The following is a 27,677-nucleotide window of genomic DNA, read 5'->3' as shown; positions in this document are numbered from 1 at the left end:
TTAACACTTATCAACTGTAAATATTTAACTAATTCTATTGAGCTACTAACTAACACCAAGAGTCTATAATGGACTCTTGCTAACACTAACACACACACACAGCTATACATAATATTAAATTAATGAAGTCTTTTAATTACCATCCAACACGTACATGAAACCAAGTTCAATGAATCCTCCACAACACATAGACCACTTACCCAACTAATCAATACATTATACACACACATCATGCAAATATGGAGATCATTGTACATGTACAGCTGTAAATGTACATAACATACCTACATTGATGTACTGTGCATTAATGTGTACATACTGTATACATAATGAATGTACACACAAAAAAAGGCGAGATGAGAATTCTCTGTTTATATTTTTTCTGATGCATATTCATGTACTTCTGTTGTGTAGAAAGTTTGAGCTGATTTCAATCGAATTTGGTTTTGTATGAACTTTTGAAATTACTAAAAAAATGCAGCATACCAGTAGTTTTGCATAGTCCAAATGTCAAAAGGGGAGATTTAAAATTTTTGTCAGAATAATAAAGAAAAGGAGGGTATACCAAATCTACACACAAACACGCACATTTCATACAAATAGATTTACATGTTTATACAAGTTAGAAAACAGTTGTAGTTGGTATTTCATATTCAGCAGGTGGTGGAAGAGGGGTCTCGTATCCATCAGCAGTTGTATCATACACTGGCTCAACGGTTGATCTATTAATAATAACTTTAAATAATAACAATAACTTTATTTTATATAACTGACTGAGTTTGTTGCACTGTACTGTAGGCTGGGCTATCTTTCATTAGTATATTATCAGCAGTACTGTGTGTGTACATGTATATAGACATAACATAATAGTCATAGTATAACTAACTTTTTTAATTCTACTGTAGCATAAGCTGGGCTACACTCGATTACTACGTCATTCACTAATTTTCTATGTACCAAATTAATTAACAATAATGTGTGCATGTATGTACCTCTTTTGATTACTATTGATTCTTTTCATATACATAAGCAGTATTAATATAATAATTATAGATACAGCTAATAGTAATATTAATACTATCACACCAACTATCAATCCAATGTTTCCTCCGTTATCCACTATTATAGTTGGCACAGGACTACTCTCAGTAGAGTAAGGAACTATAAACAGAAGCTCTATAAAAGTCTACATGCATTTTTGTGATAGTTATTAGCACATAAGTCTATTGCTTTAACACTAACAAACTGTCTTACCTGTTGATGATGATGCTGCAGTACCTACATGCATTATATAAAAGTACAGATGATGTTAAAGCATTACCTGGTGGTATTGGTTGAGTCCTCTCCCCTTCATAAATGAATCCATTAATACTAAATGATGTAGATATAGAGAACAAGTAGTTCAGATTAGGATCTAATCCTCCTATTAAACCTTTAGTAGTATCACCTGGGAATAGCTTCATTCCTGTGTCTACTTGTCTCTTTTTTCTACTGGTTGACTCATAATAGACTGTATAATGACTAGCTCCAGGAACTGAACCCCACTCAGCCCTCACTGCTGTAGAATTGAGCTTTGTTACAGAGAAAGTTTGAACATTAACTAAAATAGAAAATATGAAACTGATTCAAAGTATCATAACTAACAATAACAGTAATATAGTAAGAATCCCTGGACAAAACCCACTAAAAACAAACTGAACTGAATCACCCATTAACAGTTGTTAATGAGAGGAAAACTGGGTGTAATTGTTAGATAAGTGTTTTGCCAACAGTTTTAATACTTAATGATTATGAAGTGAAACCCTCTTTATGGTCAGGAGGAGGATCCAAAAAGATTTAGTTTTCATTAGTGTTCATTAATTTTGTATCCATTGTATATTAATGTTGCAATTAAAAATGCACTAGATCTCAATAACAATAATTGTAATTGAGGCTTAATTAAACAGAAAGTAATTGGAATTTTTGTCATAATTGCATTTTCATAGTGTATTGACTACTGACTCCATGAGGTAGTAGGCACAAACCCACATTTTACACACAGATGTACATGTATAGTAAAAGTACCGGTACATACTCAGTAGCTTACCACCTCCAGGAGTTCTTACTACACCAACAGCACTAGGTCCATTACCCTTAGAAGTATTAGCAAACACGTAGCAGCTATAGACAAACCCTGGCCTAAGACCACTTATATTATACTTGTAACGTGATTGTGTCATCTCTAATATATGATCAACAGGTACCAGTTGCACATGTGGTGTGCTTAGATTACAACTGACTGTGTAGTTAGTAATGATGCCATTCTGCAGCAGTTTAGGTACTGGTAGCCATGAGATGGTCAGTGTGGTGATGTTTATTAGAGTGAGTGTTAATGATTGAGGGGAACCACCAGGAACTGATGAGAGAAGGAGAATAATGTAATTATTGTATATGCATGGAGCAAAACTAATAAATTATGATAAAACTTAATTAGATGTAAAAATAAATTTATAATGCTAATTTCACAAAAGATGTTATTGATATTTTATGGGACTTTAATTTTGCAGTTATTTACATTGTACATCACAAAACAATGACAGTTTAGCTCTAACAACAAAAATACTTTGTACACACTCTCCTTCGTTCTATTCTTTTCTCTTTCTCTTTTTCTTACCACTAGGGTCAGTCATTGGTGTATCAATGGCAGGTGGGCCAGGTCCTACTACAGTACTAGCAGTTAAGCTACAGTTATAAGCTGTGAATGGTCTCAATCCACTAACAGTGGCATTAGTTTGATCTGGAGCATAAGTAATAGGAAATAAAGATGGCACTACTCCCCTTTCTAGCTCCATGCATGACAGTGTATAGTGAATGATGGTCCCAAATTGAAGGAGAAGGTTTGGTGGTTGCCAGGAGAGCATGAAATCATTAGAAGTGATTTTATATATCTGGAAATTGAGAGGAGGTCCACCGGGAGCTGGAGAAAAAAGGTAAAATATTTATAATATAAACAGACTCAGTTAAAAACCAATCACTATATTATAAATTACATTGTACATGTACATAGTTTAGTTTAGTTCATGGCACAAGCACAAGCTTCTTAGGGACCTTCAGTGCATACATGTATGTAGTCATTATTATTTTTTTGTAAAGTTTAATTTTAGGGCACTGTATAGTTAAGAAAAAATAATGATTGACACCAGTATTTACATGTACAATGTACATGTAAATAATCAGTTAATTATTGCTAAAATATACATCATTTTGAGTGCAAAAAAATGGCTACATTAGGTGGTGTTCAATGCTTCTTTGATGCAAAAACAAAAAATAGCCTACTGATATTTCTAGGGCTGGCACTCTTGTACTCTTGATAATGTTGTACATGTAGATATCATCTTCAAGTTTATTTCTATTACCTTCTTGAACAGTATAAATGTAAGCACTGGCAGCATAAGGCCCAATACCAGCATTATTAGATGAGGTGAGACTACAATTAATAAGAGTACCAGGACGGAACCCAAACAAAACAAACTGAACTGAATCACTCTCGTTAACAATACGAGGAAAACTGGGTGAAGTTATTAAATAAACGACTCTGCCCACAGTTTCGTAACAAGTAAGATTATAATAAAATATGATTCCATTCCTGTGTTCAGGAGGAGGATCCCAGGAGAATGAGAGTGACCTCGAGACACTGTTAGTGTTTATTGTGAAGTTACCAGGAGGAGCTGTAGGAGCTACATGTATAGATAATTAAAAGAAATGTAACAATGACAAAAAATAACAACAAATGGAAACTTCAAGGGATTTAACTTTTGCAAGTTTTACAAGCTTTACTTTTGATTTTGCAAGTTCTGCAAAATTAGACTCACTAAAAACTACATGTAAATGTGTAATATACACACATGTAGGATTTACATTCAAAATCAGGGCAACAAACATGCATGTATCAAAATTTATGCAAATAACATTACGTCTTTCTCTTGTCCTGAAGCCATTAGCACCACTTTCAGTAGACCCCTCAGTATTAGCAGACCTAACACTGAAATAATATATTGTATCATAAATCAAATCAAATAGATCAACTGCTAATAAGGAATCAGTGACACTGAAATTAGTTGATCCATTTACGACAGAGCTAAGGTTATTCATATTAGTTAAATTAGTTCCATAAAGTACAACATATTCTTCAGGAGTGTATGCTATACTAGGAACTATCCACCTGATAGTAGCTGAATTACAACGAATGTTAACAGCAGTTGTGTTTACTGGAGAAAGAGGGGGTGATGGAGCTGGAGAGAGAGAGAGAGAGGGAGAAAGAAGGAAAATAAAGTACATGTGCATTGATATGGCATAAGAAATGTTACTGATGCACATGTACAGACAATTTGCCATTATCCCACAATGTATTGTCACAAAAACAAAAGCTTACAAAAAGAAGTAAAAAGAATCTCTTCAGCTCTTTTTACAAAGAGTTGAAGAAAGGGAGGAATATTATACATGTATAGTGTAATTAAGTAAAATTTATAATAAGTTCATGCAATGACCAGGCCTGGGGTCAATTACTTTCAATTGTAATCTATTACTATTACTATTACACCTTGACACTTCATATTACTATTACTATTGCTATTACAAGAAAAATGAGAAGTAATAGTATTACTATTACTATTACATATTTGCCTTTACTATCACTATTACTATTACCTCTTGTAGTTTTACAACATAATGAAAAATAACTTAAAACAATACGTTGATAGCATTTTATTAGTCTTTAAAACACACTGTCAGACAGTGAACAGTGATCTGGTCGAAATATTTTACCAGCTATATCAAATAGCAATTCAACTGGGGTTATTGGTATTACTTATTGTGAAAGATAATCTATAGTGTCATCCATGTTAATTTAACACTATTACTTAGGCCCTGTTACTATTACTATTACTATTACTTTTAAAATTGAAACTGCTATTACTACTACTATTACTATTACATGAAAAATTGTAATAATTACTATTACTATTACTATTACTATTACATATTACCCCAGGCCTGGCAATGACTCAATGGACAGCTTAATAGATGTCTATTTTCTGTATTACTTCCATACAAATCTATTCTCTCTATTCAGTCCATCAGTTCTATATGCTCTTTCCATTGAAATATGGTACAATGCATGCATACATCAGGATATACACACACTTACCAGTCACAATAACACTAATAGCATCAGTAGTACTAGCAGTAGGATCATTAGGTACACTCACTGATGCAGTACACGAATAATTATAGCTACCAGCTGTAGTATAAGTCTGCTGTAGGGAGCTCTCACTAACAGCACCAGTTGGATTAGTAGCTGGAGTAGCACTTGATACTGAAGGGCCAGACCATGTAAATTCTTTAGGGAATACTAGAAAGTCAAAGGTTATCAGTTGTAAGGTGGCAGTACACATTAGTGTAGCTGTGTTGTATGAAGGATGATTAGGAAGATGATATCTTGTGGAGTTTAATACTACTGCCAGTTTGGGAGCTATGTGTATATAAAAGAGTGGACAATAATAAACATGTTTACACAAGGAATAATCTCATGACATACACTGACACGCATTATGTTATACATCACACCCATTATTAACAATATTAAACATTATATTAGAAAAAACATACCATATGGAAGGAAATTTTGGAGGTAGTTAAATTTGGCGAATTTGGCATTTTGATAGCCATTCGCCAAAATAAAAATTCACCATTTTGAACCATTATACGCATGCTCAATGGCATGTGGCCAGAAATTCGCCAAATTAAAATTCGCCAATCACCAAAATTTAGCAATTCGCCAAAATTTAGTCCCTCCAAAATTTCCTTCTGTACGGTACATGTACATGTACATATATAAAAGTATATAATTATGTACATGCATTGCTACATGTACAGTAAAATTATGTAACAAAACAATGCATGTACATGTATTTGTTATGCACTATAATGTACATGCACATAGCACTTACAATTACTACTTCATGTACATGTAAGCACACATTATACCTAAATAATTATTCATCAAAACAACATGTACAATACTTACCAACAATATTATATTCATTGGTCCTGCTAATAGAAGCATTGACAATATAACTTGATAAATAATTAGACGACACATTGACCATGCAAGTGTATATACCAGAGTCCACAGAAGACACAAAATATTGAAATTGTAAAGTCTTTCGATACTGCCCTGCACTAGGATTACTTGATAATTGTTGTAGGTTTTTCCTCCCATTAGAAGAAAGTCCAGAAGGAATTATTGTGCCATTGAATAGTATATCAATGCTGACTGTGACTGTAGGATCATTGTGTATGTATAATGAATCAATTGAACACTGGAGATCACGTCTGAGGCCGGCATAATATGGTGGAGATAGATAGTTAAGAGCCAACACAACAGAATTAGGTTCAGGCACTGTAAGAGTGATAGGGGAAAGAGAAGAAGGGAGAAGCAAAGGAACATTAATTTACATGCATGCATGTGTTATACTCAAACCTCTCTCTCCCTTTCAAAAATCTATCTTCTTAATTGCATTCTTTTTATTGTATTGTACATACACTTACTTGACACAGTAATTAATGTTGTATTAGACAAAATGAGATTATACCCAGTATCAATTAATGGAGATGACACATTAGCCACACAGGTATAATTACCAGCCTTTTCAGAGAGGGCCATACCAAGATTAAGATTAGAAGTGCCCTCAGCTAGATTAGTTGTGACACCACTACCAGTGAACGGAGATAAGTCCTTGTACCAGATTATTGATGCAACAGTTGGACTCAGTGAGTCTGGTAGTAGTGCTGAGCACATTAATGTGTACTCCTCTCCTAACGTTAGGGACAGATCAGGACTGGGGTCTAATGAGAATGACAAGTTGGGAGCTGAGAGAGAGAGGGGAGGGAAGAATGGGAATGTTTGAGAAAAATGTATAAGAAGAAAAAATAGAGACAAAAAAGGGACGAAAAACAACATTAAAAATGTACAGGGGTAACTCAAAATAAACATGAATTAGCAATTGAACAGCAAATAAAACAAAAACAATCATCAACTCACACGTACCATCAATATCAACTCTAATAGTGGCTCTACCATCAACAGCACTTCCATTGATAGCATTACACGAGTACTGGCCAGAGTGTGATAGTCTGATGGGACTCAAAGTAAGTAACCTACTAACAGAATCAGAGTCCTCTTCAATACCACCAAGCATCACTCCTTTACTAATATCAGAGACTATAGTCACATTATTTTTCATCCATCGTATACCCAATGAGACATTATTAATCTTATTAACAGAGCAGTTTAGAGTGAAGGATTCACCAACTTCTTGCGATCCCAAGGTCGTCATGGCAACTCGTATGTTACCCGCTGTTAGTATAGTCACGGATCCAACTGTGGTATCTATGGTAACATTGCTATGATGCAATGATTTAACTTCACATCTATACGTGCCAAGACGATTCACGGAATTCTCAACAATGAGATCGTTCTTGTATGTACACTGCTCCCTGTCCAATACTCTTTGGTTCATTGTGAATCCACTGCCAGAGGATAGCTGGACATTGTTCTGTTTCCAGACTACTTGAGTTGCTGGCCATCCTGTGGTTATACAAGTAACTATGATTGAATCATTATTAGTGCTGTATTCAACTGACTGAACTTCAAGAGAAGCTACATGCAAGAGAGAGGAAGATGCATGGTTATACAAGGGAAATAATCAAAGTAATAATCAAAGCTATGCATGTGTGTACACTTGCTACACACACACATACACAAAGCTGAATAGATTCAAGCCTTAATAAAAATAAGAATAACTAGAAAGAATATAAAACATTGAGGGGCTCTGCCTCCAGACCGCACCTCCCAGTCACGCCCAGACGTACGTTCAAGTTCTTGTAAGTAAGGGCTTTGCCCAAGAAAATTTTTCTACTTTACAATACTTTTCTCAAAGAATTATTACCAAATTTTAATTAATCCAGTAGTTGCCATACTATAATTAAGCGCAAAGGAACTTATGAGATAGTGAAATAATTTCAGGAAACTAATTTTAGAAAATTTTAGATGCATGCTGATGGTTTAATTCACTCTGCACCTAGTCAATGATATCACTGCTAAACTACATGTACAACTTGCAAAAACCTCAATAATTTCAGCCAAATTTTGGTATAGTAAGAGTACACATATCAATCTACATGTATATTTATGAATCAATCATATACTCTTCACATTATATACACAGCAGGCTCATGAGAAAGAATGTGATTCCTTACTAGTATTACTAGAGCCAGAAGAAGGCTCTCTGGTCCTTGGAAACACAGCAAACGAAGCATAAGAGACACCACCAGTTGAATTAGTATACTGACAAGTATAGACCCCATTAGTAACATTAGCTATTGAGGTCTGACCATTCTTCCTAAGATACCCTGCCTCCCTGTTTGTGAATGTAAGAGGCTGGGAAGAACCAGTTGGAGTGAGTATTAGAGTAGCATCATTATTAGTGCTAGTGTCACCAGTGTAGCATCTGACCTCAGATACACCAGTGTATACTGATATTGCAGTGTTGTTTGGTAGTAGTCGTCCTGGGGGAGGATTGCTGTGCCAAATAGTTGTACCTTTGGAAGAAAAAACATTATACAGTGAGAAATGAGGGAATAAACAAAAGAATCAAGATACAGGATACAAATACAGGATGCCCTCCAAAATTAATTTCATACCTTGTACTGATATTGTATAAGTAGCGGTATTTCCTCCTGAACTACACACGTGATCTCCTGTATTAGCTCCATGTAGAAACATACCAGTAATATTACTAGTAGTGACTACTGAATCAGAAAATGATGTGGACCATGAGTAAGTATTAGTAGTGCTGGAACAAGATAGAGTGACATTCTCTCCTGCTTGAAACACAGCTGGGGATGAACGAGGAGGAGTTGAGGTTATGGAGACATTGCCAAGAACTAGAACAAAGAGATTAAAAATAATTATTATGGCTGCTATACATTGTTTCGACAACACATTATCGCTATCATAACAAAAGCCTACAATCAATCATTATTTCATGGTTAAACACTCTCATAGATGGTTAAACATGTTTGAAGGTGTTCACACAATTTCAAACAAGGTTTAACCTATATTTATTGTATTATCTTTTCTCTAGCTGCAACAACAATAACTATTATTTCTATCAGTACCATAAAGTAATCTATAGAGAAATCAATCAAGTAATCTGGCCATTATAGATACCATAAGGTACTCTTTTTAGGGGCTAAGTATTATGCTTTCAAATCATAAGCTATAACTGTGCTGACATGCACATGTGAGCCTTTTCATTATGGTGTTTTTCAGTTGGTTGACTTTTTGGCATCTTTGGCATCTTTGGCATCTTCAAAACTATCTAGTCCTCTGTAAAATCATGTACCTCAGGCTCAGAGAGCAATTGTGTAAACTAATAAGAAAGATTATGATTTACAATTTTATTTTCGCTAAAAAAGGAACTCGGCTCGAAAAAGGATTCAAATCCAGGTGCGTTTTGTAGTTTGTAGTACAACAAGTAATATTGTTTTCTGATTGATAGATCGTTATTTAGCAATGCTCATAGCTTGTCTTTTGGCCTGCAGAAAACTCATAAATATCATCTAGTAATCAAGTTTCATCTAACTAAATTTCATTCTTTTTCATAATATCTAGCAGGGGAAATGGAAACTAACACTTTTAATAATTTAAATTTAGATTCCAATCTGTAAATCTAAGAGGTAAGTCAGTAAAAATATATGTAGGCTAACATGCGTATTAAGACTGAATTAATTCACTTGAAGTTAAAAAATATGAATGCCAAGGCGTTAATTTTATGCTACAACTATTTTGCCAACAATTCTTATGATATTTTTTGTAAAGGCTATATACGATATCAATAAACAATGAAAATTGCTGATGACATGCAAGGAGGAGCTTTCAAACACTGAAACACCACGACTCTGAAGAATTTCTGGGCAAGACCATATAGCTAACGAATTGTTTTATTAAATGCAATGGCTGGAAATGAATAAAATCGAAATAAAATAAATTATAGCTGCATGTGCAAATTTTACAGATTATCACACTGTTTTATGCTTCTCATAGTCTATAGATAGTACTATCTATGTTCTCACATTGCCTTCCTACTTACCTATTGATCGTGTCAATAATAAAAGGTACATGTACAAGACCAAATTTCTTCTAAAAGACATCTAAAAGTTGTCCTCAAAGTTGTCTTTTCTCGCTCCGCTAGACTACGTTGTTTGTTTGTGTCGAGGTTTGTGTGCGTGTATAACTTATTAACTTTGTATACATAACCTGCACGTTAGTATGAATCCATTAATAAATCGTGATTAAATGTAGGCGTCACCCACAGAAGTAACTACCACACCCCTTGGTTGGCAGAAAGCTACATCGAAGGAATGGAGATGAGGAAACTTTCCAAAATAAGAAGGAAAGAAGTTGTTTATAGCAGCAAAGAAGCTCCTCACTGATCCATTGGTGTCTATAGCGGAGGTAGCAGCTCTAACTTGAAGCATAGCTGTAAGAAGAACTGCTCATTTGCTTTTTATGCTTTTCTTCCATTCGTTTGTACTGCATTCTGCCAACCACTGCCGGCCCCGGCCGGCCACTGGCAACCAGGGGAGTGGCTTTAACCAGGCTCCACCTTAGCTAATGTGGCTTCGAGCTTCAGGCCTTTGATCTGAAGGTGAGAGGTATAATATACAAGCAAGAAGCTAGCCGGAGGCGTGTCCCTTTATATTAATAATATCTAATTGAATGACCCTGAGTGCCTTAAAGATGAGTAAGATAGAAATTCGCCGTGATTCTTCTAACTGTGCTGTTGTTAATCTACATGGTGAATATTGCTTTTGTCTATAATATTTTGCATTGTTCACTTTAGGAGCTACATTGCAGTCATGGGTTCATGAGGGTACAGAAATGATATTTGTCAGGTTAGAGCTTTTAGTGCAAAAATATAGCATGGCTAGCTAAGAGGAAATATGTGTAGTTTGGCAATCAATGAATGTTATATTTCAGCCACTTTTCATGGAGCATGTTCATAATGAAATATAAAAAATAATTGGTTTTTTTTTCCTAAATTTACCAATTATTAATTTCACTTCATTTAGCACTGGCCTTTTTAACTTGCTAGAACATGCAGTCATTAAAGCAAGCCAGTATGTATAAGCTGGGCCAGCTTGATTTTATTTACCACTAATTATTTGCTCCATTTTTGTTTCATTACTGAGTTTGATTTTTGATCTAGTTATGATTTGAGATTGAAATTGCAAAAGCTCTGCCAGAGTGCTAGTACAATTTGCCAGTACACTAATACAGTGTTTCTTTCTTATTGCTTTTAATGAGGCTATAATTATATTTTAAGTGAAAAAGAAAGACATTACATGCCGTATAGCGGGTATATTCCATGAGAGTTTAATTTTGTTCTTTTTTGTTCTCATTCCTTGTGGAATGAACATTTTCCAATCGAAACAGGTAATTCCTCAATGCCATGTGTGCATAATGGCTACTCAAATTGAAAATAAAACAAATAAAAAATTTCTAATCGTGCTTAGAATGAACATTTTTTCAGATAGTATGTACCTGTTATATGGTAATTAATTATAATTACATGTAGTTGTCATTAATGCTACACATAATTGGTCTGTATTTTTACTCTCTGTTATACTCACATTATGTATGATTTCAGTAACCTAATAATTAGTAAACATTACAACCCTGATTGACATAAATTTTATCAGAAAAGTAGTATAAATATTTTTTTTCATTTTGCATGATTGTGACTCTGTACTAAATGTAACTAAGTTTAATTTATAATGGGCTTGAATAATACTTTTAAAATGTTGGGGTTAGAGTGATGTACCTGTTATGGCTTGAATATCATAAGAATAGTGAGTAATCAATTTTGATTAGTATTATTTACTATAGCAAGAAGAGTGTATTTGATAACAAAAAAGCAATACGTGGAGGAATACCTGTTGTCTTTCGTAAGGAATATAAAAGTTACAATGATTATTATTAATAACATTTAAATTTTATAGCTTGCTTTGGTGTTTGGGAATTAGGTCCTCAACATGGCTTTGCACGTATATCAAAATGGTCTTTACTTGAGGAGCCAACAAAGGTTTGGTACTACATGTACACTTATAGTGTTTTATACTAGTTTCCATTTTATAGGATAGTAATGGTGATGTGAAAGCTGTATTTGAACTTTCAGATGATGATAATACACGATCATTATGGAACAACAAGTATGTACCATTGTACATTATGTTGTTATTGTGGTCGAAATGTAAAAAGATATTTATCACAATAATGTGCATCATTATAAATTGTATAGTATGTAAGCTAATAATCACATACAATGTATACACCAAAAATGACTAGGAGAGAATTCTTCGTTTTTATAACTTTGTCTGATACATATATACATGTCTTTGTTGTGCATTAACTTTGAGCTGACTCTGATCAACTTGTGGATATTAAAACTACTTAATAATTGGGCTAATGACAAAAAGCTATAGCCTTTGTGGTCTTGGCCAAATTTTGTCAAAAATGGCTACGTAGGAATTTTCCATTTTAATAATTTTTGATACATATACATGTTCTCATGTTGAGTAGAGAGTTTGAGCCAATTCCAGTCAAATTTGATTTTTTTTTTAATTTCTAAACTTGCTCAAAAGTCAGGCCAATGACCAAAGGTCTTTTGTAAATTTTGTCTAAGATGGCTAGAATAGAATTCTCAATTTTTAATAAATTTGTACATTGTACATTTTGAAAAATGCACACAAGACCCTAAAGTCCCCTGTACTTACAGTACAGGATCATTCGTCAATTTGCCAAAAATGACTGGGAGGAATTTCCTTTATAAAGTGCAATACATGTATAAATTTTGAACAAATTTTGATCAAAACTGGATTTTTAATAAATTTTTAAAGTTACTCAAAGAGTCATAAGGTTTGTCAGCTCATGAAGCATACTTTTTAGCTGAGTTAGCATGCTTGGTCGTAAATTCTGAGATAAAGTGTTGTTTTAGGTTCAAATTATCATATACAGTCTGTGTGATGTCATCTGGTTTGTTCACTGAGCTTTCTGTTAACAATCTTAATGGTATTTAAAACAGTGAAAATTCAATCTTTTATATTAAATCATTTTTAGACAGTGAACCCTTTTCCTTTACGTGGCTACTTCATACTTATTTTGCTGTTCCTGATGTCACAAAGTGTACTATTTCTGGCCTCTCTTGCCTTACATATAAGGATAAAGTACTTTTGTTCATAACAATAAATTAATTTACATGGATAATAGGTTGATGAAGGAAAGGAAAAGAAAGAGGTTAATGATCTTGTTACTATATCAGGCTTTACTGACAGGTAAAGTATAGCTGAAATGCTGAATATTGTATTGTTACAATACTTTTATCTTTTCCTATTTTCAAATTTTAATTACCTAATATTTGGTCAAGGACATGGGTTTTATTTACCTCATAACAACCTCATTGACTTAAAATTTGTATTTATTATTTGTCAGAATAAAAAATCCAAACTGTTATTTTTTAACCATACTAAAAATTACTTTTTGTATGGCATATCAGTACATATATTTGCATCAGTGTATACTTGATTTTCCTTTATTCCTCAAGGGTGTATAAAGAAGCAAGTGAAAATCATGTCATAACAAATGTAGCTGGAGGTAAAACAGTTCTTTTAAAGAAATCTAATTTCCCAGACACAGGTATAACAATAGCTAATATATATGTACATGAATGATTTAAGAACTTTTTTACTTTTGATGTTTATAGTTGTCTGGAATCCATGGATTGAGAAAGCAAAATCAATGAGTGATTTTGGAGATGATGAAGTAAGATTATTGTGACTTTTCTTTTCATTCTACTATTATCCTAATTATCCTAATAGTATCCTTACATGGTGTGTGTTGAAGCTGGTTATGTTGCTAATAGCTGTACAGTCAATGCTGGATCTTCATACACATCTTCACAGACCATTGATGTTGTATCCAAATGAGTGCTTGCATCGTGACTCATGTAGTTAATTATAATTATTTTGTTTTTCTTTAATTTGTAGTTCTTTTTTATTTTTAGTGCAAGGTTTTTGTTGTTATGATATACAATAACTGTTTTTATAATCATGAACTACATGTTTATATAATGGTCCGTAGATTAAAATATTTTGAAAGCAATGCCAACTACCAATAATTTATTATGTACTATTAGCATTATGTTTTGTAGTAGATGGCTTTCAAAGATTCTCCTTAACCTTTTCACAGCTAGACTTGCTGTTCAAATTATGACTGATGTCCAATAAGTACATTAGCTCTCAAAGAGTATTCTTTTATATTAATTATAAGTTCAAACGTTGTGCTAAAATGGCTAATGCATTATTAGAAGAGACAAAGATTGAACGCAAAAATACTAACCAATTGTATATTTTTTGTAAATTTTAAACAAAATATCATAACAATACATAAAGCAGAAGTTACGTGATTGTGGCTTTACCTCTTAGAGATAAGTAGCCCTGTACAACATTAGTTGGTAATGTTCTAACAAACTCAAATTCTTCAGATGAACTGAACTGCAGTCCTGTCAATGGATCAGTATAGTTCGACAATAAACCAGAGACATCAGAATATTTTTTAGGAGGCTTTATTGGAGGAGGTGCTTCTATGCTATTGTAAGTAGGTAAGAACTGATGGTGATCCAGTCTAGCATTAACATCAGACTGAATGATTTGTTTGAGACTCTTCCATGTCCTTTTCTTGTTTTTGTCAATGAATGAATATGAGAAAGCAGGATTCTTAAACCCAAGTTCCAATTGAGCCTTTTTAGGTGAGACAATATCTGGTAGTGTTTGTACAATGGGTGCAGGACTCTCACTCTCAGCTTCTTTGTTATTGCTGGATGAAGAGGATGACGTAGCTGAAGAATGACTGGTTGATTTTCTTTTAAGACGTGATAAGAAGCGTGTTCCTATTACTGAATTCTGAAGTGACACAATAAGCTTTCCCTCAGTTATTTCTTCTTCAGTGGTGCTTGTTACAGACGGCCGGCCACGTTTCTTTCTTGTTACTAATGGATTAATTAGTTCCTCATGCTCTGCCTCAGATAGTTTCCTACTCTTCTTTCGTAATCTTTTATGTGCGTTTCCACTCATCTGTCAACTAACTGTGAACAAACATTGTAAATAAATATACATGATAATGCCATCAGTATAATTACGTTCAGTCAAACCAAAAATAATAGCTTATCTATGATGAAACTGAAGGTTATTCATTGGTGCTACATGCATTTGTAACTTGTAACAGTATAAACTGAACGCACATTTAACACCCCTAGAAACTGGGCAAAGTCCTTCACAGAACAATAATAAAACCTAAAAAGTTTGACTCAACAAAAACCACTAGGTAATGTGTTCACTGTATTAATTTGGTACATTGTCTGGTCACACCTCTTTGTCGTACCAGGAGTCCAGGACTCATCATTGGGTCCCTTTGCATGACAAAGAGGTATCACCTGACTAGCACATGATTGATTATTTTAAAACATTATATAAATCCTATTTTATACAATTATACATGTATATACTAGTACTTAGTTAATTTTAAAATAAAAGACACGAATGACTCATTGGTAATTAGAAAACTTACTGTAGTAACAGCGTTGAGCATGGAATGCAAACTTTAGTGCTTTACTTTACCAGAAATCTGACACTACAAGAGGACACACCGAGGGATACACATGCTCTTTTCACTGGTCAATCCAAGACTAAAAATTAAAAAGGCGTGGTTCATCCGCCTTTAATCAAAATTAATTTGCCAGCACAGCTAATCTACATGTCTTTTTGAACTTTGATTTCAATATAGATTAAAAAATCAAAACAATGAGTGTAAGCCACAATAATGATAACAACAATAACTAAAACACCCGGTTATAATAAATTAATCATTAAGACTGAAAAAGCTAAATTTATTATAATAATTTTTATGAGTAAAAAGTTAGAACTGATGTTTGATTTCCTCTGACGAGTACCACTGGTGGTAAATTCCTGCTAATAACCTCCAACCAGCTCATATACTTAAGAGAAGAGCTTCCCCTTCGAGGCACAGGAATGGTACTATAAAAATAATGCCATGTTTAATTGACAATATTGTGACACGTACTGTACTTACAATACTATAAGCTTAGAATTCAATGAATGCTCATGCAGTAACTCTCCAACACGAATCATTTTAAGAGTTTTCTTGTCCAAGCTGGAATGATCAGTAGCTTCATCTGATGGTAAAGCCAAGTAGCAATCAATACTGAAGGAAATATAATGTAATTAATGACTGAGTATTTGGAGCATACCTGTCTTTGCTTGGTCTTTTTGTGATGCCTGATACTTCTATAACATCAGAAACGCTAATTCTAAACTTTCTCAAGAGAGCAGTCATTCTATTAAAATAATCAGCAGTTACGAGTAAAAAGGAAATATAAAGTAGTAAAAATTAGATTTGAATAATTATACCATAGTTGTGTGGATGCATCTTTAAAGATAAATGTACGTGTACTACGTAGAACTGAAACAAAGAAGCATACACTTTGATGTGTGAACGAGGCTGCTAGCTACTACTAGCATCAAGTACAGTGTATGTACTCTAAACACAAAATACAGGTTGACCACTAAGAGTAGTAGAGTGCAATAAAGTTTGCTGTAATTTTCAGAAGTAATCTCCAAAACCACAAGGACACTTTACATATACTGTACATGTACAGCATGTTATAACAAATCCAAGCAAGCATAATAGTACATTTACATGTACATGTACATACATGTACATACCTCAAGCGTGCTCCATCAATATTAGATGATCCAGCTACAAATATTCGGAGCTTGCAACTCTTCCATAATGCATTCCTTGACAACAAAAAGGGAAGCAAAAGAGCCAATCCTACAAGATATAAATGTACATGTAGTTATTATAGCATTATATTTGAATAAACTCAGTATTCTCATGCACACAAACTAACCTCCATCATCATAAATCCACCACACATCAATAAAGCCAGCTTCTTGCTTCTTCTCGAATCTTGATGGCAGAGTAATAATGTCAGGCATTTCAGGAACTTGAGAAGAACTTGGTGGTCGTTCCTCATCAAGAGGACTTAAAATTAATAATAATAAAAAACAGAAAATAAAGTACATGTGCACTTACTTGTCTCCATTCTCTATTGCTATTGCATAACTATCTAAGGATTTTCGATCAGTGCCTATCTCATCTTCATCTTCATCACTTAAATGAAGTGATACATTATCACTATTGGCTGGATCTGCTGCTTCATTCAATGGTATATCAACAAGTTCATGACTAGCAAACCTACATGACACAAACAACATTAATAAACCAAAAATAAAGCATGCATCGTAAAAGTCTAAACATGTATATGTACATGTAAGGAATAATGAATAAAATTTTGAAAAATAATCACATACATGTACATGTACATGTATATGTACATGTTGTGCATGTATCAGTGGGCAGGGTTCCCCACAAAGCATGCTACAAGTAAACTAAACAGCATATTTCATGAGCTGACAAGCATATTGTACATGCAAGTACATATGGCATTTAGAGCAAATTTAAAAATTCACAAAAATCCAATTTTGATTGGAATCAACTCAAATTTTCTAAGCAGCATAGGACCATGTACATGCATACATGTACACGTATATGTATTTATTAAAAAATTATAAAAAGAGAAATCTCTTCTAGCAGTTTTTTCAAAATAGTAAATAATTCATAATAATAATAAATTGAAATGAAAAACACATACACTTAAATTCTAAAATACAGAAAATCTTATTATTTGCAGGAGCACTGCAATGACTTGTACTCACGATTTGGGCTTTGGTGATGATGACATTGGTAACAATGGTATTTTACTTTCCTTCCTTTCTCCCATTATTGGAGGAGACTCATCAGATGATTTCTTGAGGGTTGCAGCTCTGCTAGAAGGACTATCCACTTGATCAGTTGCATCAAATCCAGCTCTCAAACGAAATATGACAACACCAAATTGTAGATCAAAAGCATCACTACGAATTTAAAAAAAGTACAAGTGCAAGTTTACACAAATTAAATCTCATTAGTAATGTAAGCAGAACAAAGTTTTATTTGTTACTAGTAACTGTACCTACAATTAATACACGTATATTCACATTCACAGTTTGTCTATATGCACATGAAACAATACAAAAATAAATGCATGTACAATGTACATATTTGTAAGTACATGTAAGTTTGGGCATTCAGAAATACCTAATTACCAAGAGCAAATTCTTGTGGAAATTAAATTTTGTGGACTTCATACATTAAGCACTGCATCATGTATATACATATATTACATAATGGATATACTTTGTTACTACATACATGTACATGTGTACATGTACGACAGGTTTATACAGGAAGTTAACATGCCACAGTGTATATTCTTGGTGTGTTTCATATACAAAATCACAGGGCTATTACATGCACATGTACATTCATTATAATAAAACTATGGTGTACAATATACATGTTGTAAATGCACATGTACATTGTACATGTATGTTAATGTTTCCTTACTGCAGTATATTAACATATTCATCAACATCACTGTATTGACTCGTTTTCCAGTTGTTCTTGTAGCCTATTGCTAATATATTTGGTCTCATTTTACCTAGTCCAGACAACTATTGGAAAGAGAATAACAAACAAATAAAATGAGGTCACAATTATTGTTAGATCTAGAAAAAATCTAGGAGACTTTTGGTCTCTTAAATTTGGTTGAGTGATTGAAGTTTTCTAAATTGTAGAAATTCCCATTTCATATAGTTTTTGCTCTTTTATAATTAAATGTCTATCGTTTTAACTCCCAAAAATTATTTCTAGATCTAACGATGTTCCCAACAATAGTTAATGTGCATACACTATATATTTCTATAGGAACCCAAAACTTGTGACTGTACTGCAGTATAGGCACAAGTAATAACTAATAGTTGAACCACACAAAACTAGTCTATACCACAATCACATACCTGCAGAAGGCTTTGTGTTCCATTTCTCAGTGAACTAGAAGTTACAATGTTATGAAAAGCTCTTATCTAATTCAAAATGAGAAAAATAATTAATGAGCTTGATTATTATAAATTTTGTACCTTCTTTGTTCGAAGCCACTTCTTCTGCTGAGTGCTAAGCAGAATCCTCCTGTTAACACTATGTTCTCCCTAATACACATACATGCATTAAATGAAGCAGTGTTAATTATACACATGCATACATGTAAATGTACAGTAAACGTGTATAAGTGGATGCACATGCACACGACATAGAATTATATACACGTAAATACATGTACATGTACATGCATGTACAACTTACTTGCAGAACTTGTCCACAAATGGTCATACCAGTGTCTGCTGATATTTGTGATAAAAAGAAAACTAAATCAGGACGAGATGACGGAGGACCAGTCAATGCTAAAAACTGTGGCCTACAAAATGACACGTAATGACTTTGCTTACACAAGCAAAACTAATCTAGCATCATATGATGTGTAGATGTACATGTATATGTACATGTACATGTATTTTGATTCAAAATTATATATTGCATATTACATGTACATGTATGTGACAGAAGATATGTACATGTGTACATGTAGATAATGCATGTGCATGTACATCTAAATGTACATGTACATGTAGTATATACATTACATACATAGCAAAATGCAAGTTTAAATATGTGCAGTGCATGTATATGAATATAAGCTAAGCATCTTCCTATTACATGTATAATACCAAGAGTACATTCAATTTACACAATGATCAAATGATGAACATTACCTAAAATTCTTGACATGATCCTCTAGTTTCTCTAACTTTAACAAATTTCTCAATGCATACGTATATAGAATAGCATGTGTACTAGATCCCCAGTTAATATCTATCGGGCAAATCCAATATTACATTATTGTTAGTAATGTACCTGGTTTCCGCCAGTCAACAAGCAAGTAGAGAAAACCAACTGCTATCAGTGTTATCAGTGCAGCCCACCAGCTTATAACAAACATAATAGACAAGCACAAAGCTGATCCTAAGAGTGCTATCCACATTGAATAAAACTTAAAAGATGGACGCCAGCCTACATAATATAATAATAAGTCCTCAATGACCAAACATTCGTTGATATTTAGTTATACCTGGACTCTTCGACAGTGATGCCATAAAACAAGAGAAATTAATTAGTGTGTAGGCCATTAAAAAGAAGTTAGATATGATCAATGCAATTACATTCAATTCACCTACAGAAATCAACAATTAATAGGTAATAATGACACATCTGTTACATCAGTACACGTACCTATTCCAATGCAAGCAATAGCGATTATAAATGTTAGAAAATATCCACGAATTGGTTCATTACCAGTTCCACGCCAACCTCCTCTACCAAAAAACTCCATATATGGAAATATTTTGTCTTGACAAACTCTCTAACAATAAACAAATAATAAAGAACATGAGTGTCAAATAGTGTATACAGCAGCTGGTTTATTTCGTGCAAAATGAATTTATATAAGTTTACTAAAATTAATTCCACTACATTTTATTAACATCAAAGAAATACATGTACACACACAATTAACAAAAATTTTGTAAATCACAAACATTAACTTAAAAAAATTTTAAACAATGAAAATTTGAGGCCACAAATTAATTAAACCAGCTATATGGCATACATGTACATTGTAATAGTCTATACAATGCCTACTGTACCTGAAACACTTTCGGTGCACTAACAAGACTAGCTAATGCTGATGACAAGGTAGCAGCAAATATCCCTGCTGTCATAATAGGCCCCCAAACTGATATCATCTCCATTATCTACAGTATCAAAATAACAATATATAAAGCAAAAATTAAATAATCACTACATGTACATGTAAGTGTACATCTAATTGCACATGACAACATACAGTATAATATGAATACAAAATAAGTTTTCCTAAAGTTGATCTTTTGTGAATGTGATGCTTTCACAAAATACAAAGCCCTAAGTACAATGTACACGTACAATGTACATGTACATGTACATTGTAAAATTATTAACACAAATTTAGCAGTAAATATTAAGCTACATGCAGAGTATCATGTGCATGGCCAAAATGTTAATACACTAGTTAGTCCTCTCAGGCTCCCACAGCAAAACTTAATGTGTACATCTCACTTACTTGAAAGTATCTAATAGTTCCAAAGAGACAGTGCTGATTACTGCCATCAAGACAGACAGCATCAACCCCATCCTGATAATCACATGGCACACTCAGACAATCAGTACAGTTCTGCATAAAACCATTCACTGTTCCCAAATCAAAAAATGATGACATGCAGTAAGTGAAATTAGAACTAGATTCATCTAGTCCTGAGCTACATTGAAAGGATGATGTTGCTTCAGCTATCTTGTCAAAGTATAATGTTGGGGTGCCAGGGGCAAATCTAACAACAGTGAATCCAATCATCCATGCTATTACCAGATACACAGCACTGCTGATGAATATAGCTGTAAATGTTCCTTTGGGTATAGCAGTTTGTGGGTCCTATCATATTAAGAAAAATAATAAAAATTAAAGAAAAAAATCGATTAAATTTAATTGATTTAAAATTCATAAGCAACATCCTATCATATCACATTAACATTATTAAAGACCTTAAGGTTTCCTGATATATTAGCTCCAGCGAGTATACCTGTAGCTGCTGGGAAGAATACAGAAAAGACGCTGAAGAAATTCTGGTTGTCATGATAGTCAGGAGGAAAGTTGTCAACAAATGTACCCCCTACAACAAAACAGAATTAATACAAAAACAAACGGCAATAAAAATTGTGGAAGGATACAGTACATGCATAATTTTGTAATTTATGAAAAAGAAAAAAATTGTAATAAATAAGGATAATTCATACATAACTCAGTACAATAACTGTCAAAAAAAATTCAAAAAATTAAGTTACATGTACATGGACTTTTAAGGATTAGCAAAACAATTTCCACAAAATTTAAATTATACATGTACAAATACATGTGTATACATGTACATGCATGTATGTACATGTACATGTATATGTACATGAACATTGTGTAGGCTTACATCGATAATAAGTAAATCCTTGTAATGTTACAGTATGATCACAACTTCTTGGTATGAATGAACCAATCACAGCATCAATAAGAGCAACAATCAACACAACTAACAAAACTAATTGAATCTGAATAATTAGAAAGGAAAATTGTATAATATATTATGAAATATGTGTACCTTTGATTCCCAATCTAATCCAATCAATGCTATACCCAACAATAATATAGCAGTAAAAAAGCCAAATATACGTATGTGGTTTATTTCCGAGAGTCCTGGTATAGGAACATTGTGTCTCTATTGATTACATTAAGGAATATACACGTAATTATTTCTAAGTATTATAATTCATATACCACTAATAGTTCAGTCAGTGTTTCTGCAAAACCAACAACATAAAGTCCCACAGCTACTGCATTAGCCAGTGAAAATATAATACCAATAGCTCCTCCTATAAAATAAATACACATGTAACAATAATAAATAAATGTAATGTAAATGTACCAAATTCAGGTCCCAAACTCCGAGAGATTAAATAATACGCTCCTCCTCCTTTCACCTCACCGTTGGTACAAATGGCTGACATGGATAACGTGGTAACAACAGTTACAACAGTGGATAGTATAATGATTATAGAAGAGAACCCTATACCAGCTTGACCTACAACCCAGCTAAGTCGGATAAACAGCATGACGCCCCAAATATTCAGTAAACAGCGTATCTACACATGTAGTAAGTATATATAATGATTATTAAGTGCATACACATGTACATGTACATATACATGTACATGTACGTCACACTTACAAGCACTCCTTGAATCCAGCCTAACTTTTTAGGCTCTGCATTATTAGTCTTGTTTCTTTGACATGGCCAACACTTCCTTCTTCTCTCTCCTCCTTCCCCTATTGTAACCATATCAGCTTCATCTCCAGTAACCTGAAATGACACATTCACACAGTAAAATAAGCATACATAATGTACTGTAACATGCATGCGTGGATACAATTACTACTATTCACAGATCAATGAAATTTAACACATACTACTGTAGATACTTCACAGATTTAGCATGGGGCTGATTGCATAATGACACACCCCTATGGGAATTTTCATCGCACAACAAAGCAAATAATGTTTAATTTGAAAAATAGGACATAAAAACTCCCTGTAATAACTACTGGCACAAGGGCATGAGTACAACACCAACAACAACAAGTGCTATATCACAGATAATTTTGATTGGAGGCAATTTTGGCAAATTGCTAAAATTTGCTAAAATATTGGTGATTGGCAGGTTCAAATTTGTGGCCATGTGCTATTGAGCACATACATAATCGTACAAATTACAAATTTCAATCATGCAAATAACTATCAAAACATCAAATTTGCCAAAATTTATCCCTTCTAAATTTAGCCCCTATACAGTACATGTACTATATACATGTACGTGTATAAGTAGGGATGTGCGATATAATCGATACTGCGATATATCGATTAAAATAAAGCGATTATTTATTACAATTAAATTGATTTCATATCAATTAGAGTTAATAATCTATTATTAATAATTAACTACCGACACATAGCCAAAATGGCAGAAGCTAGCAGTCCTTCTAATCCTCCTTCTTATTGTCCTTTACCTGGTGGAAAGAGTAAAGTTTGGAAGTATTTTGGATTTAAAGTTGATAAAAAGGGAAGAATATTGAGCCAAAAGGAAGTGTTTTGCCTACTGGAAGAGTGTAAATGTCGGCTGCCGTATACTACTAATTTGTTTTACCATCTGCGTAACAACCACCCAGAGGACTATGGGAAGATTGCTCCAACGACTACCAGTAAGACTACTCCTGCATCTAGTAGCGCTAATCAAACTACTCTCACTTCTTACATTGCTAATACCCAGCCGTACAGTAGGTCTTCTCCCCGTTTCCTCGCCATTGAAGATGAATTGTTAACCTTTCTTTGTAAGAGCATGCTTCCTCTTAGTCTTGTTGAAAGTGCTCACTTTAAGAACTTTTTGGCAGCCCTAGAACCAAGGTATAAACCATCATCAAGAGCCTACTACACAAAAACCAAGTTACCACAGAAATATGAAGCTACTAAGGAGATTGTGAAACAGGAACTTGATAATGAAGCCATACACTGTTCGTTTACTACAGATCTATTGACTGGGTGCCATAATCGTGGTTACCTGTCTCTAACCGTTCACTTTGTTGACACAAATATGAAGATGAAGCACTACTGTCTAATGACAAAGGAGGCTGATTCTGCTCATACTGCCGAAAATCTTGTTTTAGTTTTGAATGAGTCATTATCTGAATGGAACCTAGATGAAAAGGTGTATGCATTTAGTACAGATAATGGGCAGAACATGGTAAATGCTGTCGTACACCATCTTAAGGTGCTACACATTCCATGCATTAGCCACACATTGCAGCTAAGTGTTCAGAAATCTTTCAACATTGACTACATTGCAAGAGTCCTTGCTAAGATATGGAAGTTAGTAGGGCATTTTCGAAAGTCGACAAAAGCTACATATGAATTCTGAAGTAAGCAAGCTCTTTTGAACTTACCTAAGCATGAACTGATTCAACAAGTAGACACTCGATGGGGATCAACACATCACATGTTGGAAAGGGTAATGAGCAACAGCCAGCACTCTGTGCAGTTCTTTTAAGTAGTTCAGATAGAGTTATTTGCAGTTACTTACCTGAGGGTGAGGAATGTAACATCACTAGGTGAATGTAAACATTGAGGGGGCGAGCCATCAATTCACATTGTTTGATAAGAAGATTAAAATTATAATAAATCCAGCTCTTAGCCTGCATGCATATTCAGACCCCAGCATCATGGCCAGGGTCTGAACAGAACAAACACCAGTTAACACAACCAAAATAACCCAGTAAAAGAGACAAGGATGAACTATCCTGTCACTTTGAAAAAAATGTGCCAAGCTAAACTTTTAATCAAGCTTCCATTAATTAACATCTTTTTGAAATAAAACTATTGAAATAAAATCAATCCAGCTCTTAACGTGCATGCATATTCAGACTCCATCCTCATAGTCCGACGGTAGTCTCGCGTAGCCAGACTCCTAAGTCAAAAAGGGGAGGAGTCTGGCTACGCGAGACTAGTCCGACAGGGTCTGAACAGAACAAACCCACTATTTAACACCACTGACCAAAATGACCTAGTAAAAGTGACAAGAATGAACTGTCCTAATAATTTGAGAAAAAGTGACAAGCTAAACTTCTAATCAAGCTTCTCTCACAACTTTAATTCTGTCAATGAGAGGACTAATCTAGAGGAGTCTTAGATCAAACTGCTTTTAAGTTCTTCAGCCTTTAGAGATGCTTTAGACAGCCCCTCTCTCTTATCTAACTGTTAGAAACTCAATCTGAGTTTGTCACGTTAAAATTTCCGCCATCTTGCTCTTTTTGACCACACCCTCTAGATTAATTTTGCCCACGTGGTCCAAATTTATCAATAATAGTATACTAATTTAATTTTCGTATTCTTCTGTTCATAAACAAGACGTAACGCAAATAGACCTAGACAGATTAGTGTGGGTCTCGCTCATGCTCACCCCAATAAATGAACTTATTAATGTTCCCAGGCCATTTGTTCAAGCTACGACACTTATGAGTGGTTCATCATATCCTGCTACTGGTATGTTATACCCATTGTTATATAAACTACTACATATAACACTTGCAATTAAAGAAGAAGACAGTACACACATCAAAAAGGTAAAGCAAGCTATTTATGAAGATTTGGTGTCTCGGTATAATGATGACAACTTGCAATTAGTTCTGAAGAAATCTTCATACTTGGATCCAAGATTCAAAGATCTAAACCCATTTATACCTGTTGAGGAGTGTGAGAATGTTGTTGAAGCAGTGAAGATAGACCTTTTTGATATACTCAATGAAAATCTACCAACAGATTGTGAAGCTACTGAAGTTTGTGAAGCTACTGGCCCAACTAATGATCTACCATCTGATCCACCTAAGAAGAAGCAAAAGCTGGCATCTGTATTATTTTCTGATTTTATGGCGTCTAAAGACAGTAGTTTGACACCAAATTCATCTCTAGAAATTGTACTCTCTGAAGTTAGAAGATACATGTATAATGATGAGGATATGCTGGAATATGATGGTGACCCAATGGAATGGTGGAGTATTCATAAAAGTCATTACCCAACACTCTGTAAATTAGTCCGTAAGCTTTGGTGTGTTCCAGCTACTAGCGTCAGATCAGAGGAACTATTTTCAACAGCTGGAAATGTTCTCACTGACAAAAGAAGCCGATTGCTTCCAGATAATTTGGACAAACTTGTATTTTTAAGTAACAATTTATAAGTATTTTATTCATTGGTGTTACTGATACCATTGATTAATACAATCATACCATTATTAAAATTCATACTAATCATTTTGATTTCTTAATGATAATCGCAATAATTGTGATAATTTTGCTAACAATAATCAGTATTAATCAATAATCAGTATTAGTAATTTGCCAATACACATCTCTATGTATAAGGTACACAGACACACACATTAAACAAATAGTTTATTTAATTTGTTTATTTTTGGCATCGGTTGGATCAAGAGTAATCTTAATTGGATGTACAGGCAAAGAATTAATTATACTGTCATTTTTCTTATTAATGAATAATAGACTACATACAAGTACATGTAGAATGTACACATGTACAGACTTACAGATGATCTTTTAACAGTGTGTTGTTCAATATCATGGAGTGCATCTAAAGAAGGTCTGGGAAGGCCTTTATCATCAACTTGGTCCCGATAATAAACTGTATTAGGGACAGCATCGGAAGTATGGTATGAACTGGTGACAGTGGTGGTCACTGGATCTACCACTGAAAATGATTGCTGGTGATGCTCATCGACATCTTCCACTTCAAACCTACGACGAAATGTCGTAAAATACTATCTAAAAGTTGGGCAATCACCTCGTTTCCAACTCAATCTCTCCTCGACCTTCTTCCATATTTGATAATTTGACTATTTGTCAGTATTTGAGGCGAGCGAGGGGCAGGGTTGCCAGATGGGTTTGGCCAAAAGTTCACAATTTTTTTGAGAAAAGTTCATGTTTATCAAAAAAAGTTCATGCATGCAAAATTTTTAAATAATTTGACTTTTTGGTTAAAATTTTATTCAAAATGTAATTATAATGAATAAACTCAAAGAATATGTGTGTGACTGTGTGTTTACTACTGTTTAGTCATGCTCTAATTTTCATCTGATTCATCTGATGAGGAAGAAGGGCTAGAAGATCTACGATACAATGTTTCTGAAGTCATCATCATTCTCATATCAGATGAAGGAGTGAACTCAACACATCCTTCATTTAACTTAATGCCATTCTTAGCTTTTAGAATTGCCCGAACTGTGCTTGTTTTTAGCTTATTT

At 33.8% G+C, this 27,677-nt stretch overlaps 4 protein-coding genes across 6 annotated transcripts; 1 reads left to right on the top strand and 3 right to left on the bottom strand.

Moving 5' to 3' along the window:
* Positions 1-502: 502 nt before the first annotated feature.
* Positions 503-8,510, bottom strand: LOC109586580 (protein sidekick-1-like). Its single transcript, XM_020002806.1, has 15 exons — positions 8,299-8,510; positions 7,088-7,699; positions 6,589-6,909; positions 6,065-6,439; positions 5,186-5,509; positions 3,954-4,271; positions 3,396-3,716; positions 2,654-2,956; positions 2,087-2,395; positions 1,322-1,600; positions 1,255-1,278; positions 993-1,161; positions 887-949; positions 775-834; positions 503-722 (listed from the first exon to the last, which is right to left on the bottom strand). The coding sequence occupies exons 2-15, from the start codon at positions 7,557-7,559 to the stop codon at positions 623-625; spliced, it is 3,438 nt and encodes a 1,145-aa protein (XP_019858365.1). The 5' UTR covers positions 7,560-7,699; positions 8,299-8,510; the 3' UTR covers positions 503-622.
* A 2,086-nt stretch (positions 8,511-10,596) lies between these two features.
* LOC100631933 (putative glucose-6-phosphate 1-epimerase) lies at positions 10,597-14,249 on the top strand. Of its 2 annotated transcripts, none has more exons than XM_011410004.2 (11): positions 10,597-10,751; positions 10,947-10,998; positions 11,993-12,051; positions 12,106-12,188; positions 12,242-12,315; positions 13,101-13,174; positions 13,223-13,329; positions 13,373-13,437; positions 13,707-13,798; positions 13,866-13,924; positions 13,981-14,249. In XM_011410004.2, exons 2-11 carry the CDS (start codon positions 10,985-10,987, stop codon positions 14,086-14,088), a joined length of 735 nt encoding a protein of 244 aa, XP_011408306.2. In that variant the 5' UTR covers positions 10,597-10,751; positions 10,947-10,984; the 3' UTR covers positions 14,089-14,249. The 2 variants fall into 2 exon arrangements, with proteins under 2 accessions (XP_011408306.2, XP_019858432.1); XM_020002873.1 differs by lacking the exon at positions 10,597-10,751 and adding an exon at positions 10,798-10,901.
* Positions 14,250-14,480: 231 nt separating this feature from the next.
* Positions 14,481-15,859, bottom strand: LOC100631808 (INO80 complex subunit C-like). 2 transcript variants are annotated; one of them, XM_020002736.1, is made up of 2 exons: positions 15,728-15,859; positions 14,481-15,245 (listed from the first exon to the last, which is right to left on the bottom strand). In XM_020002736.1, the coding sequence occupies exon 2, from the start codon at positions 15,232-15,234 to the stop codon at positions 14,560-14,562; it is 675 nt and encodes a 224-aa protein (XP_019858295.1). In that variant the 5' UTR covers positions 15,235-15,245; positions 15,728-15,859; the 3' UTR covers positions 14,481-14,559. The 2 variants fall into 2 exon arrangements, with proteins under 2 accessions (XP_019858295.1, XP_003382358.1); XM_003382310.3 differs by having other exon boundaries at positions 14,481-15,241.
* Positions 15,860-15,909: 50 nt separating this feature from the next.
* Positions 15,910-27,323, bottom strand: LOC100642121 (solute carrier family 12 member 1-like). Its single transcript, XM_020002607.1, has 25 exons — positions 27,218-27,323; positions 26,964-27,171; positions 23,044-23,175; positions 22,741-22,957; positions 22,593-22,687; positions 22,417-22,533; positions 22,249-22,366; positions 21,812-21,939; positions 21,336-21,701; positions 20,881-20,988; positions 20,468-20,597; positions 20,307-20,408; positions 20,093-20,248; positions 19,951-20,050; positions 19,484-19,595; positions 19,261-19,329; positions 19,141-19,206; positions 18,689-18,795; positions 17,959-18,156; positions 17,276-17,437; positions 17,091-17,224; positions 16,903-17,011; positions 16,428-16,514; positions 16,250-16,381; positions 15,910-16,194 (listed from the first exon to the last, which is right to left on the bottom strand). The coding sequence occupies exons 1-25, from the start codon at positions 27,253-27,255 to the stop codon at positions 16,062-16,064; spliced, it is 3,324 nt and encodes a 1,107-aa protein (XP_019858166.1). The 5' UTR covers positions 27,256-27,323; the 3' UTR covers positions 15,910-16,061.
* Positions 27,324-27,677: the final 354 nt, after the last annotated feature.

This window comes from Amphimedon queenslandica, unplaced genomic scaffold (genome assembly GCF_000090795.2).
Source record: "Amphimedon queenslandica unplaced genomic scaffold, v1.1 AMPQUscaffold_13522, whole genome shotgun sequence".
NCBI lineage: Eukaryota > Metazoa > Porifera > Demospongiae > Haplosclerida > Niphatidae > Amphimedon > Amphimedon queenslandica.
Note: the sequence above shows the minus strand (reverse complement) of the source record. Positions and strands in the feature narration are given on the sequence as shown.

What these genes read in the sequence shown, in the direction of transcription:
- LOC100631808 (XM_020002736.1), bottom strand. Translation starts at nt 15,234, where the DNA reads ATGAGTGGAAACGCACATAAAAGATTACGAAAGAAGAGTAGGAAACTA.
- LOC100631933 (XM_020002873.1), top strand. Translation starts at nt 10,823, where the DNA reads ATGACCCTGAGTGCCTTAAAGATGAGTAAGATAGAAATTCGCCGTGAT. An exon ending in TTCTGTTAACAATCTTAATG is followed by an intron (nt 13,175 to 13,222) that starts GTATTTAAAACA and finishes AATCATTTTTAG; the next exon opens with ACAGTGAACCCTTTTCCTTT. An exon ending in ATATCAGGCTTTACTGACAG is followed by an intron (nt 13,438 to 13,706) that starts GTAAAGTATAGC and finishes TTATTCCTCAAG; the next exon opens with GGTGTATAAAGAAGCAAGTG.
- LOC100642121 (XM_020002607.1), bottom strand. Translation starts at nt 27,255, where the DNA reads ATGGAAGAAGGTCGAGGAGAGATTGAGTTGGAAACGAG. An exon ending in CACTGACTGAACTATTAGTG is followed by an intron (nt 22,534 to 22,592) that starts GTATATGAATTA and finishes TGTAATCAATAG; the next exon opens with AGACACAATGTTCCTATACC. An exon ending in ATCACTGTCGAAGAGTCCAG is followed by an intron (nt 20,249 to 20,306) that starts GTATAACTAAAT and finishes TATATTATGTAG; the next exon opens with GCTGGCGTCCATCTTTTAAG.
- LOC109586580 (XM_020002806.1), bottom strand. Translation starts at nt 7,559, where the DNA reads ATGAACCAAAGAGTATTGGACAGGGAGCAGTGTACATACAAGAACGAT. An exon ending in ATCAATAGTAATCAAAAGAG is followed by an intron (nt 950 to 992) that starts GTACATACATGC and finishes TTTGGTACATAG; the next exon opens with AAAATTAGTGAATGACGTAG. An exon ending in GCTACAGTAGAATTAAAAAA is followed by an intron (nt 835 to 886) that starts GTTAGTTATACT and finishes GTACACACACAG; the next exon opens with TACTGCTGATAATATACTAA.